Source organism: Saimiri boliviensis, chromosome 19 (assembly GCF_048565385.1).
Source record: "Saimiri boliviensis isolate mSaiBol1 chromosome 19, mSaiBol1.pri, whole genome shotgun sequence".
NCBI classification, from domain to species: domain Eukaryota; kingdom Metazoa; phylum Chordata; class Mammalia; order Primates; family Cebidae; genus Saimiri; species Saimiri boliviensis.
In genome coordinates this window covers 25447580-25460977 of record NC_133467.1, presented here as the reverse complement: position 1 = coordinate 25460977, position 13398 = coordinate 25447580, and the positions used below count along the sequence as shown (strand labels likewise).

General features: G+C 42.3%; 1 protein-coding gene across 2 annotated transcripts in view; it reads right to left on the bottom strand.

Moving 5' to 3' along the window:
• Nucleotides 1-172: 172 nt before the first annotated feature.
• CD247 (CD247 molecule) overlaps nucleotides 173-13398 on the bottom strand; it is a 96589-nt gene continuing 83363 nt past the window's right edge. For both annotated transcript variants that reach the window (XM_010338691.3, XM_010338690.3), the window contains exon 8: nucleotides 173-12813. In XM_010338691.3, the coding sequence (XP_010336993.1) occupies nucleotides 12748-12813 (66 nt within the window). In that variant the 3' untranslated portion in view covers nucleotides 173-12747. The remainder of the gene's footprint in view (nucleotides 12814-13398) is intronic.

Here is a 13398-nt window from a genome sequence, read left to right as displayed (position 1 = left end):
TTCTTTTTTTCTTAAAAAAAAAAAAAAATCATTTTTATGGGTCTGTTGTACAGGCCATTAAGTCATAACAAGGTGTTTATAATCGTATCAATTGTGTTGGGGGTTCCTTTCTTAACTGGTACAATTTAGGCAGGCCTGTATTACTGTATCTCTATTATTATTGTTGTTGTTGTTATTGTTTTATATATATATATATATATGTGTGTGTGTATATATATATATATATATATATATATATAGTTTGGACATGTTTATTATCTCTCGCTCCTGGATCCTATTTCAGTGAGCTCCCACACTGTGGGGAGGGAGGGTTTTAGGGTAAGGGGAGACTTCTGTTCTTAACTGCGGGGAATGTTCTTGCTGGTTTCCTTATCCTTGATGACTCTTACAGAGGTGCTAGAAAATTATTTTCTTTTGCCACTTATGCAAGAGGCTTGGTGCAGAAGCTGAAGGCAGTGTGTGCAAACACTCCCATTCCACACACGCCCCTTCCCCTCCCCACATCAGGTGGTGCCTTTGGAGCACTTTTGTGTAGGAAGGAATTCCTGCTGAACTGTAGCTCTCACTCACCCCCAAATCATTGAATGACCCTGAGGCCCAGATCCTGTGGTGCAACAGTGCTGCTTTCTGCTACTTTCAATGGGAACAGCTGTACATGTTGCAGGGCAGGATTTGGTTCCGAAGAGCAAAGACTACTGCAGACACCTGACTTGGTGGCTCTCCTGATTTCTTATCTCCTGAAAAAATGCTCCTACTGTTGGTGTGTGTGTGTGTTTGTTGCATTTTGTGGAAGTTTTTCATCCAAACTTTAACTTTGCCAAGGAAAAAACTGATTTATTGAAATTGGGAAACTTTTCCCTTCTTTTATTTTCTAAAGGAATTCTACTAAACTTATTTTCCATCAATAATATATACAAAAGAGGTGTGATGAGAAGAGTCAAAAGTTACCACTTTTTCCTCCAGAGAGCCACAGACTTCCTTTCTACTGGATGGCTTATAAATTCCTCTAACCCTGAGATTCCTCTTGGTTCTCTAACTAAAGGAGGCACTTAGTAGCCAGGCTGGGATCTGTAGAACCTTTGAAGAAGGACTTTGAGCAGGAGCTTTGCACACACCTTAAGTGTCTCCTTGGTTTGTTCGTGATGCTCCTGCTAGGTAGGGCTAAATGGCAATACACATCTCTTTATTCTAAGTAGAAAGTGATTAGCTCCTGTAATTATTTTCAGGGTGTTTCTAGACTATATAAGTGAGCCCATTGAAAAGGAAGAGCTTGTGAAAGTGGATGAAGAGGAATAAGGGTAACTTGGAGATTAAATTCCCCTCTTTGTCAGTGTACTGTTATTATGCCATCTGTACCAAAAAAAAAATTCTAAAAGACTGGATCACTGCAGTGCAGTTCATCTAAGTTCGCCCTCTTATTGGAGACAAAGGTTCCCATTTGGTGTCTGTGGGTGCTTGCTTAAATCTCTGGTGGTCCCAAGACTGCACTTTTTCTCCCTTTCGAGCTGGGGATATAGAGAGAACTTACAGGTGATTTTTGTTCTGATGGCTTTGTTTGTGTCTACAAGGGAGCTTGGATTCTGTGTATTTGTCTCTCTTTACCATTGTCCAGAAAGGCAGTAAATACAGGTACAATGTGTACTTTGTGTGTGTTTCAAGTGGGAGACAGTCTGTTAAAAGGTCAGAAACATTTGAGTCCCCTTTAAATTTCTTTTTAGTATTTTTTTCTATCTTATTTCACAAAGTATTTAATTACCACCCCTAAATTTCCTCCTCTTACCCTTCACCTTCCCTAAAATCCTTCCAAAATCAGTGAACTGCAAGCAGGGAAACTAACAAATATCCATTCACCCTTTCGTGTTGTGTGTTTTTTATGTTTTATTTTGTTTTTTAACTAAGCTTGAACCAAAGTCAATTTTTAGCAAGCTGCTGTACTAATGGACTAGTTTATAACGTGCAGTTCAGACACATCGAGGAGATAGATGCTACTGACAATTCCTTTTTCATTTGTCTTTGTTAATTTTATATAAAAGTTGCTGCTTGTTTTTAATCTTTTATGTTGATAAATTGTAATATCCTCTGGGCAGACATTAACACTTGATGTTTAGTTTATTAGGTTGGTGTGTAAATAGAATGACAATGTCAATTACTAATTTCTCTCCTCTCCCTCTCCATCTACTTTTTCTCTGTTGTAGTTAAATTTAATCTTCTATCCTGACTTGACATTTAGTGCGTGCAAATGATTTGAGGGTTATCAGTGATGCTGTAGCTGCCCATAGTAATGAGTCCCTCCCTTGGGAGTGGTGAAACTTAGAAAGAAGGATTCAGGGAGGGAAATGCTGATACCCACTATACTGGATTAGAAGTTATAGCATTAATTTCTCAAAATTGCTACCAAAGGAAGTGTGGAGTCCCAAGGGACTCAAGCTCAGTGAGTTAAGAGAAAAGGCAAGGAAAGGCTATTTGGGTTTTTTTCCCCCCACATGTAGTTTAGAAAATGATCACTTCCCCAAATAAAATTCACCAACAGACTTCAATATTAGAAAAGATACTAAGCTTTAAATGTCAATACAGTGGTCTTTTATTCCCTGCCCTATCTATATTTTCTACTCAATTTGGGATTGGGGATTCTGCTTTTTTTTTTTAATGTGAAGCACTTGGCGATGGTAGACCAGCGTAAAAGATTTGTTTAAAAGAAGAAATAATCTTTAGGCAAAGATAAGTCTTTAGATAAAAGTAAAATTTTATCTCTTTTACTTATTTAAAAATAAGTGAAATGAAAGGTACATTTACACATGTACACATGAAACACTAATATAGGTTTTTGGTTGGTGTTTAGTTTAAAATCAACTCCCTATCCACCATCCCTAGATATTCTGCTGATCATATTGCTTCATGAACACCTTAGTCATTTTTACTTCATGTATGTGTTTGTGTGTGTGTGTGTGTGTGTGTGTGTTTTATCATGTCAAGAAATGCATTTGGGATTGAATGAACTATCTTCTAAGCTAAGGTACTCAAACTTAACTTTTAGCCACCCTTCATGGGAGAGCCTGGAAACTAAAGGGGGCCAAGGGCCATTTGACCAAAAATAGGTGTTTGGTGGAGTATCTGCGTTTCAAAGAAGAAAGCCAGATAGGTCATCACAATTCATTGTATCATTCTTCTTTTTTTCGTTTTAATGTTTATGCAAATTTTATTTTATATTTCTGAATTTGGTTAGCACATACTAAACCAAAGACTAATTCTAAATGCATTTATAGTGAATACTATATATGCCCATGGTAATGGGTCCTCTCTAAGGAGTGGTGAATGTAATTGTGTGAATCCTGCTTATCACAAGTGGTGCAATTTGGTCATAAACTTTATTTATATCCTGTATAAATCCGAAGAACAGAGCAGAAAGACCTAAAAAAGGGCTTCTCACAGGAACAATATTACTATATTGTTCTAAGAAATAAGTTGAGTGCTGTATTAGTTTCAGTGTTTCTGAAGTTCTATAGGCAGCATTTTAGAATTAAGAAAAACATTGTGTATATCCATTAACTGATATAATATACACATCCTTTCATTTATCAGAAAGATGAGTACTATCCCAATTTATTCAGCTTGTTACTCGAGAAATGGAACCAAAGGAATGCAACTTTGATTTTGTATAGAACCATGCCTATTTATACTTCATGCTAGATTAGAAGAAATAAATCTTTTGTTTTAAAAAAGGGAAGATAAAATTAAAGATTCTTAGATTATCTTGCCAATTTGTTGTACATTTCTCATTCGTTGTTGGGGAAGAAAGCACAACTATACCTCTTTAATGTTATTTTCTTCCATTATCCCTCATTTATTTGGGAAGATAAGGGAAACCTTGTCTATATTATCCAGAAGCACAGATGTTTGCTTAACACAATATTTAAATTCAGCCCACTCTTTAACATTAAACAATTTTCTTTATAACTTGCTGGAAAAGTTGGATACATGGGCAAATATAGGGAATTCATGTCAATTTTTATTTTATTTATTTTTTTGAGATGGAGTCTCACTCTGTTTCCCAGGCTGGAGTGCAGTGGTGCTGTCTCAGCGCACTGCAACCTCCACCTCCTGGGTTCAAGCGATTCTCCTGCCTCAGCCTCTCAAGAAGCTGGGATTACAGGTGACCACCACCATGCCTGGCTAATTTTTGTATTTTTACTAGAGACGGGGGTTTCGCCATGTTGGCCAGGCTGATTTTAAACTCCTGACCTCAGGTGATCCACCTGCCTTGGCCTCCCAAAGTGCTGGGATTGCAGGTGTGAGCCACCGCCCCATCCTCATGTCAATTTTTAAAGTGATAAATCCTCATATTATACATTGCAATTAGTGTAGAATAAACACTTGGCTTACAGAACTCTCTGTTCATAGTCTAAAGCTGTTCCCAAACCAGGTCATCCTCACAAAACATTTTTGACCAAGAAGAAAGATGAGGTCATTGAGATAGAAAGACAGAGAAACCTCTTGCTTTTGTTTCTTCCCAAGAAGGGAGAAGCCCTGCCAGGGAGAAGTCAGTAGCATCACTGACTCACCCTATCACTGAGTGTAGGGTGTGGTAGCAAGGAGGAGGCAGGGACGTTGTGCTGACTGGTGGCTCTGGCCTGGCTCTTGGGAGGCCTTCCAAAGACCAGTCTGCAGTTTGAGGAAGGGCCCCCAACAATTCATTTGGAGAGCTTGGCCAAGTGCTTTCTCATTAAATCAGCATCTAAACCTGATGAATTTGAAGTTTTTTTATTCTTCAAATCCTGTTTATTAGAGTTGAAAACATTGAAAGATGACTAATACTAATGGAAAAAAATACTAAAGACCCAAAATTTAAAATTTTCCAAAATGGACAAGACAATGGGTTAATTTGCTCATGACTGATATGAGTTCACATTTATGTGAGTGTGTGTGAAAAGCATTTAATGTGTGATGCTGTTCGTAGCCCTGGCTATTGGACCTCATTTTCAGTTTTCTAGCATTTTGAGGATGACACTTTATAAAATGGTAAATCCTTCTTAGCATTTACCTTCACTTTTGAGAAGGGAAAAAAATCCTTCTTTGCTGTTTCTGTAAGAAGAATAACTAAGATCAGCTATTATATAGGTTTGCATGGATGGTGTAGACAATAAAGATGTAATATTGGACAGGAATAGGATAAATTGCTTTCATCATAGAGGCTAATCATCTATTCCTTCATCCAAAGACATTAAATAGGACACCCCTGAGATTTCCAGTAAGGTATTTGAAAGGATCCCACTGGGTGGGAGGGCAGGGAATAGGTTTTTTCTCAGAATTGTCCAGTTTGTACCCAGTTTTCTATATGGTTTTTGAACTGTAGCTTTTTTTTTAAATTTTTTTTGTAGTTTTCTTCTAAATCTCCTTATTCTTTAAGTAGTTTCTTGTTTTGGCCCTTCTACTCTTGGCCTTTGCTAAAAGCAGTAAATGTGAGTGAATTTTGTGTTGATTATGTCATCTGGATCTCCTTTCCTTCCCTTCTTTTTCTCGTTGAATGATGGTACCTTAATTTGGGTAACAGCTAGCTTCTGGCACCTTCATAAAATACCTCAGAATAGCTTAGCATTGTTGCAAAACTGGTTTTAAACTAAAAACCAAATAAAAGAAAAACCTTTATAAATAGTGGAAATAATTCTAGCTGTAGCATTTAGTTGAACTAATGTTTATTACAATTGATTAACATGATCGATGCTGTATGTATTTGGGATCCTGTTTATAGGTTACAATTTATAGGATTAGGGAGGGTTGGGTGGGGGAAGAGGAGAAGTTGATTATGTTAGAAGGAAAATGTTGCTCGTGTGTGTGTTTTTTTCTTATATCTGTCTTGCCAAAGGAAACTTGATTTTCCCTGTGATTGGCTTTGGCCTCTCTGTGGTCTGATCTGCAGCAGTGTGTGGTGGCATGCAGGTAACATATGGGGTGTCCAGTAGGTTCAGGGAACCTGAGGGTGCATTTACATCCCTTCCTATGGTTGCCCATGCCCCCTAGACCCTGCCAACCTCTCCTAATGATTTGTTACCTCTGTACATAGCAAAAGCATAGGCAAAGGATGAATGTGTGAATGCCTGGATATGCAGTTGAGAAATAGAGGCAGAAATAGACATGCACCAATTAATTTGGAGCAAAGAGGTGAGTGATTGATGTGTCTTAAATCTAGGCGAGTTAAAGTGAAACAGGTTCTTTGTGTTACCGGTACTCTGTCAGGTTATTGAATGTTGTGCTAGTAACACAACATTTTAAAACCTTACTTTTCTCGTACCAAGGCTAGTTCTGTCTAGACCAAAAACACAAACAGGATAAAAAGCAAACCAACAAGTTGAAAGCTAACCTGCCCACCTCTCCTCTGTGATACAAAGTGTGACCCTCAAGGATTGGTTGGTGGGATTGAGGAGAGAATTACTCTTGGTGGAGACGTGAACGAGAGATGATGCTGGCTTAGGAAAAATTACAAGCCCTTTCTGCCCATACTGTGGGACAAACTTTCTTGGCTTCCTGAGTTCCGATGTAGACTGTATCTCCAGAAAGGCTATTTTTTTAGATAAATGATCTCACAGAACTTAAGTGGGATTTGGTTTAGATACCAAAGGCACTGCTAATGTCATTGCTTATCCTTAAGTTTTCAGAACAGACAGAGGGAATAGGAGCAAAAAGCCAAAATTTGGAAAAGCTTTATCTCTTTCCTTCCCCTTCCCCCTTTTCCTAGGCCCCTGCTTTTTGAAGGAAGTCTTCTTGGTTATCCTGGCTTTGGAAATGAGATTTATTTTGTTTTGCTCTGCTGGCTCGTAGCAGTGATGTTCTTGGAATTGCTGAGAAATTTGGGGAGGGCAAAAGATAGGGGTAGGATTTTTTCATTACTTCCCTTTATCTAATACTTATAAATAGAACGAATACAGCCTATATGAGTTGACAATATTTAGATTTGCTATCTCCATCTGTCTCCTGTAAACAATAAGAATTTTCAAGAACAGGATTATGTGGAAAACCAACAGATCTTCCCTTACTCTCCTGTAAATGTTTTGTTCCAGAATGTGTTTATATATGGGCTCTAGGGAGTCAAGTAGTTCATTGTTTCGGTGTACTATTGATAGGACACAGAAATGGGGAGAGGGTAAAGAAATAGATTGCTCTCTGAATATTGCATCAAAAATAATCAGGTTGCAGAACTTCATAAAAGCTTTACTAATCTTGTGCTGACATTATGTAAAGGTGGTATTAATATTGTATGACTTTCCAAAGTGCTAGATAGGTTTATAAGTAGGTAATAGGGATGTTGAAGGTTAGAGCACTTGAAACAGAAGTTCTGGGAAAACAAGGTGTATGTAATGGAACACTGCTTTGAGCACAGAAACAAAGGTCCCTTGGGCCTGGGAGGGAAGACATGATTTGTGATTGTTTCTGTGTCCCTGAATCTACCCACCCTGCACGGGGTTCCACCACCCAATGCCACCTTCTGGTTTAAACCCAGGATATTGTCAGAAAGTTAACACCCCAAAACTAATTTACGTTAAAAAACGTTAAGATCTGCTGCAAAGTTTTCCCATGTTTTCTTGGTTTACTTGTTCATCATTCTGTAAGTTGGCCACAGCCTCACAGGAGCAGCTTAAGGCTTTTTTCATAAATTGGCAGCAGCATTGAGTTCTCAAACATTACATCCCAAAGTCTGCAGGCAGACAGCTAGATACAGTGTTGAGTTTCTTAAGATTGGGATCTCTTTCAAATGAAAAAGGACAGAGCCAAGTAGAGAAACGACTTTGTGCTCCCACCAGCCTTAATGAGTCTCATGGTCTAAAAACAGGAAGAAAAGAAATGCACTTTCAGAAGCTAAAATGACAGTGTCTGCTACAAAAGCTGTAGTTGTAGACAGTGAGGGGTGCCATGTCCTTGGTTCCATTCCTGCATGAATGTGCAGAAGGCACACACTTTGTAAGAGTAGAGTGGACTAGTTCCAGCCTGGATGGGTTTACAACTGCAAACAGTTGGCGAAAACAGGATAGGTTGGTGCAGGGAGCATAACAACATTGGCTTTTGACAACGGAAATGGTGTATCTTTCCTAAGGGCAGGCCAGGGAAAGACTTCCAGCTTCTTACCTCTGCGTGCATGGACACATGTGCATTGCTCAGTCCACAGGAGGTCTCACTCTGCAGGAAACGCTCTCCTCCCGCATTAGTCTGTCCTTCTGTCCCTTCATCTGTGGTCGTAGTGAAGGCTAGGTAAGTAAGCGTGGGCTGTTCTACCCACCAGAAGTCCAGGAGCTGTTGTATACCTCATTTCTAACTCATGACCGAGTGACTTGCTTTAACTTTCTCGGAACCCTACAGAGTTGCCAAGTCTGCCCTCCCTCCTCTCAGTCATGTTAAACTCTGGCCTATAGCATCATGGGACCTGTAGCCTAGGGTGGGACCCCCTAAAGCTTCTGAATGTCGCTGCTTAAAAGCTACTGCAAACTGAGGGCAAATTGCAATCTTCTGTTCCTTTTTGTTGCAAGGGGTCTTCACAGGTCTCTTAACATCCGCTTTCCCAGCTACCCTGCCTTTAGGGGCTGGCCAGCTATCCACACCCCTACCCCAGCCTGCGTTTCTGACAGCTGGCCACATGTCTGTACTTGCCTTTTCCTTGGTTGGGTAGAGGCCAACCCCTTCTCCTCTGAGGCCTCAGGGTTCTGTTTCTTTTCAGGACTTTGGGTAGAAAGGAAAACACCAAAGGCTCCTTTAAGCTGACTGCTGCAAACACATTTTACTTTTTTTCCTTTGACATGACCAAAAATATCCAAATATTTAAGTTTATTATTAATATTATTATTTGACAATCTTGTATCCAATGGGCTCTCTAGAAGCTGCATCCCCAGCCCTTTCACCTTTTCTTTGAATGTAGTTCCCAACCTTCAATTCCCACCCCTCATGCTGACAAAAAGCTTAGCCAGGTCATGATACTGCTGCTATAAGCCAGGGAGGGTGGTTTCTTTGTTTTGTTTTGTTTTGTTTTTTTAAAACTTCCAGCCAAAACCAAAGATTTCTTAATGATTGTATAAACTCAAAACAAACAAAAGAACCAAAGAAAAGGGAAGTCTTCAGCATCAGTCCAGTCTGTGGTGTCCTGGCAGTTGGAAGAGTGAGGCCGGGGAAGGTGGGCGCCCTCTGACCGGATCAGAAAGGGCAGGTAAGCTGTTTTCCACCTTCCAGGGTCCTGCACAGGTGCATGCCCCTAGGTTTGGCCCTCGAAAACTTGTGAGCATGCCCTGAAACAAATTGGCATTTCAGATTTTCCAAAACAAAAGTCAAAAAATCCCAGCACCACCATCATCCACCCTACACCAACCAGGGTCACTATGGGGACTTAACACAGGGCCTCAGGAGGGTGGGAGCTGCTGCTGGACTGGCCGAGGACTCCACAGAGTGGGGGACGTTGAAGACACTGGCACACGATTGGCTGCTCTGCTGGGTGCTTTAACCTCTGGGGCTTGGGCGAATGCACGCCAAGTTGCCCTTCTGAGCCTTTTTTCTCTTTTCCTTTACTGGAACTGCTTGGAAGTGGCTGTCCTGTTTGTGAGAAAACATGCAGAAAGATTATCAAGCTTTTCATTTCTCTTGATTGTAGTTTTGTTTCCTTTTTGCAGCACCACTGTGCAACTATGCATTGTACTTCACAACCTTTTGTGCTAGGTAGATGCCTGTGACTTTTTAACTTGGGGGGTGGGGGGATTGCAAATGAAGGAACTTTTTACATGGATCTTTTTAATCTCAGTTGATTGGGGGAGGGGGGTACTTGGTTCTTGGGTCATACAAGCTCTATCCCAAAGCAAAATCCAAATGTTAATAATATTAGCCTGATGCAGATACCAAAGATAATTTCTTTCCTGCAGAACCTTAGACTTGTGTATTAAGTACGATTACCCAGCACTTGCATTAGTCTAACCTCAGTAATTCCAAAGCTTAGATGTATATTTTGGTATATTTCTGGGATATTAAAAAAAATGTCGTTTAACTTCTTGTTTGTTTCAGTGTAATGCTCTTAAAGACATAGCATGAAAATAATTGAACTGTCCTATTCTTAGTAGTTTGAAATAATAGTATTTTTGTATGTTTTGGGTGTGTCTATGTATGTATTAACATAACAGTTTTCACTGCCTAGGTGTTCATAATAAGAAAATGAAAAAGTTCTGAGTGTACATAATATTCAATAATAATCTCCCACCAGGTGTCAATTTAGATTGCATATTCCTCATTACTGTTCCCAACTGGGATTTTGTTCTCTTTTAAAGAGACTGATCGTGTCTTTCTAAAGATGTTTTCTTTCTCTGTCTTTTAATATCTTAACTCACTTTTTTTTTCTTCCTTTTTTGTCTTAATTATTAATTCAGGGGTGTTTGTCCACTGTTGTCAAGGGAAGGGCACAAGGGGAATTGGCCCCTTGGCCTCCGAGAACTTTTTGTTTTATGTACTTTAAATGTGAGTTTGAGTTCTTCTTTGTGGAAACTTAAGATGTGGTGTAAACGATTCTTTCCGAAATTGTCCAGCAGCTTTAATGAGGCAGTGACAATTCTGAGGTGGTTTGTTGGGAGTCCCTCTACATTTCTCTTAGATAACTCTGCACTCTGGGTGGCTGTTGTGTAGCCATACTGCCCCAGAGTGCCTGTTAGCCAAATATTTCCCCTCTGATAGGAATATTTTCTAAGAATCAGCTGATAACTTGGTGTGCTGGACCTTGTTATCTGTGCCCCTGGGAAACACACGTTTTCTTGGTTTTGAAAACCTGAAACACAGGCAACTTTACATTTTGGGGAATTAGCTGATGCCTCCTGAGGCTTGAGGAGGTGGCGGGGAATATGAGCGGTGCTGTCTCTCTCAAAGTGCCCTTTAGATGATTCCCCCTCCTAGGGCTGCCTGCAGGGGCTATAGGCTTGGGAGAGATTGTGTAGGTGACAGTGAATCGGAATGAAATGGTAGATTTTGTGTAGATGCATTTGTCTGCTGTAATTTTTTTATATATATTAAACTTACTGTAACTGTACAGTTCCTTTCTGTTGTAAAACATGATTAAACCATTTTCCAAGTGTTTTGACATTGTTGGAATTTCTTTGAAGTTGCCGTGTTGGTATGCTGAATGCTTCACACACACATTCTCAGGCTCTTCGCATAATTCGGCTCCCAACTTATTTTTTCCAAGTGCACTCAGGAACCCCAGAATCGCCATAAGCACCTTGGTTCTTGCCCCACTCCACCCTGCCTTTTACCCTTCAGGCTTCCTCACCCTGTGCACGGAGACATTTCACACTGTGGCATCAGCTGCTATGCATAACTCCCAGACACCCTCTGCTCACGTGCTGCCTGTTCTGATGTCTGAGTGCCAGGCTGGCCCCTCCCGCTTGTTTTCCTGCACCCCCACCAGCTGGTGCCGTGCTGCAGGGCTCCTTTCCCATAGCCCTGTCTGGTTCTGGCACAAGCCTGGGCCAGTACTGACACATTGTATTGCACTGAGCCCCACTCTAAGGTGCAGCTACCCAGCCTGGATGCCCAGCTCACCTGCGCTGTGCGACGCTGCCTCATAGGATGCACCTGTGCTCACGTGCTGGTTCTCAGGAACTGTCCTGTCCTCTCCCAAGAATCAGCAGTTCCGCTTCCCTTCTCCCTCAGGGGCAATCTGCTGATTGACTGATGACTAAATTGCCATTACAGGCTTGACTGCTGAAATAAAGCTTAAAAGTAAAGCTGCATTTTCACTGAAGCATTTATTATGCAAGATAGGAAGGCTTTAGCATGCCAGTATAAATTAAAACAGTAGAAAAAAGGCAGAGCAGAGAGCGTTTTTCATCCATGGCCTGTGCCCTGTAATGACACAGCAGTGTTCCAGTACATTGACTGGGGTTTTCCTGGCCTGCCACTGTCTGCTGGGCAGTTACAGGTCCCATGGTGCTGGGTCTTCCTGCGAGGCCTTCATGATGATGGTTTTGTCATTTGCTGAAAGCCTGAGGCGAATCAAGGGCCTTCTCTTGCTCCCAGGCACTTTGTTCACACCCTGGAACCACACTGTTCTTTATACCACTTTGTGCACAGCTCATCAAGGGCATTCTTGTTCATCTTCCAGCCCCCATAGCACGTGGCAGTTCAATGTTGCAGGACAGAGGCCTCAGGCAGGGAGACCCCACCACCCTGCCTGCCCACCTTCCCAGGCCCCTGCAGCTCCCTGGCTGCACCTGACCTAGGCTCCATTCCTGTCCGCCCCACTGCCCGGCCCTCTCACCAGGGAGGGAGGTGCAACATGGCCCAGTACAGTTACCTTGAAAGGAGGTGAAGGTGATAACAAGCCAAATTTACAGCAGGGGTGAAGCCACTCAAACATTGATAGAGTGATACAGACATTCGGGCAAGTGCTAGCATCTGCAGTTTCTCTGGGGATTTTACAAAACAGACAGCTCAGCTGCGAGACAGCATACCCACCTCCCAGGGAGATCACGTAGCTGCCAGGAGACTGGTCTGCCTGCACCACTGGAAAATCAGAGGGCCCAAGGCCAGGGCTGTGAGCCCTGGGGGGCACGCTCCCTTAAAGAGTGCGAGGACAGCAGTCTGTGATGTTTTGGAGCTGAATATGACCAAAGCATCCTGTACATGAAGGGGAATACTTTTCGTGGCTGAGATGAGTGAACCGGGTTGTAAATGCTTTATCCTGTGTCTCAATCTGGGTATCTGCAGGTCCTGCCTTTCACTGGTGAAATACCCTGGCTGTTAGCGAGGGGGCAGGGCCTGCATGTGAAGGGCGTCGTAGGTGTCCTTGGTGGCCGTACTGAGTCCCTGGTGAAAGCAAATCAGAAAAGAAGAGTGGGTCAGCAGCCTCGGTGGGCAGAAACCAACCCAGAGGCCAACAGGTGTCTGCGGCACAGCCCCGTGGTCACCCACCCAGCCTCCAGAGGACCAGGAAGAGTCCCGCTGACCCCACTGGCGGGAGCCTTGGCTGCGACAGCTTCGAGAGGTGAGTTCTGTGCCCTGCTGGGAAGGGCCTTGCTGCAGCTCCTTTCCAGCTCAGCTCTCACCCCTCTTTTTAGCTCCTCAAGTTCTGTGCCTTACAGTGCTTGGGCCCTGCCAAGTTAATGTGACAATTAAGAGAGAGGAGTCTCCCACCTTCCATACTGGGCAGGAATCAGGAGAAGGGCCCGGGCCTGCTCCAGAGCATCTGCTGTCCCTGATACCTGGGCCCAAAGGAAGCCTGGACTTGTCACAGGGAGAGGAGAGCCTCCTTCCCAGGCCAGCTATTCCAGTATTTTCTTGGTCAGGAACAGGCCCACAAGGCTGGCCCTAGACCTGCCTGGTATTCCTGTCTCCCTGGTCCGGGGGCCAGGAAGGAGACGGATCAACAGCAGCCATACACAGGTAAGTTCC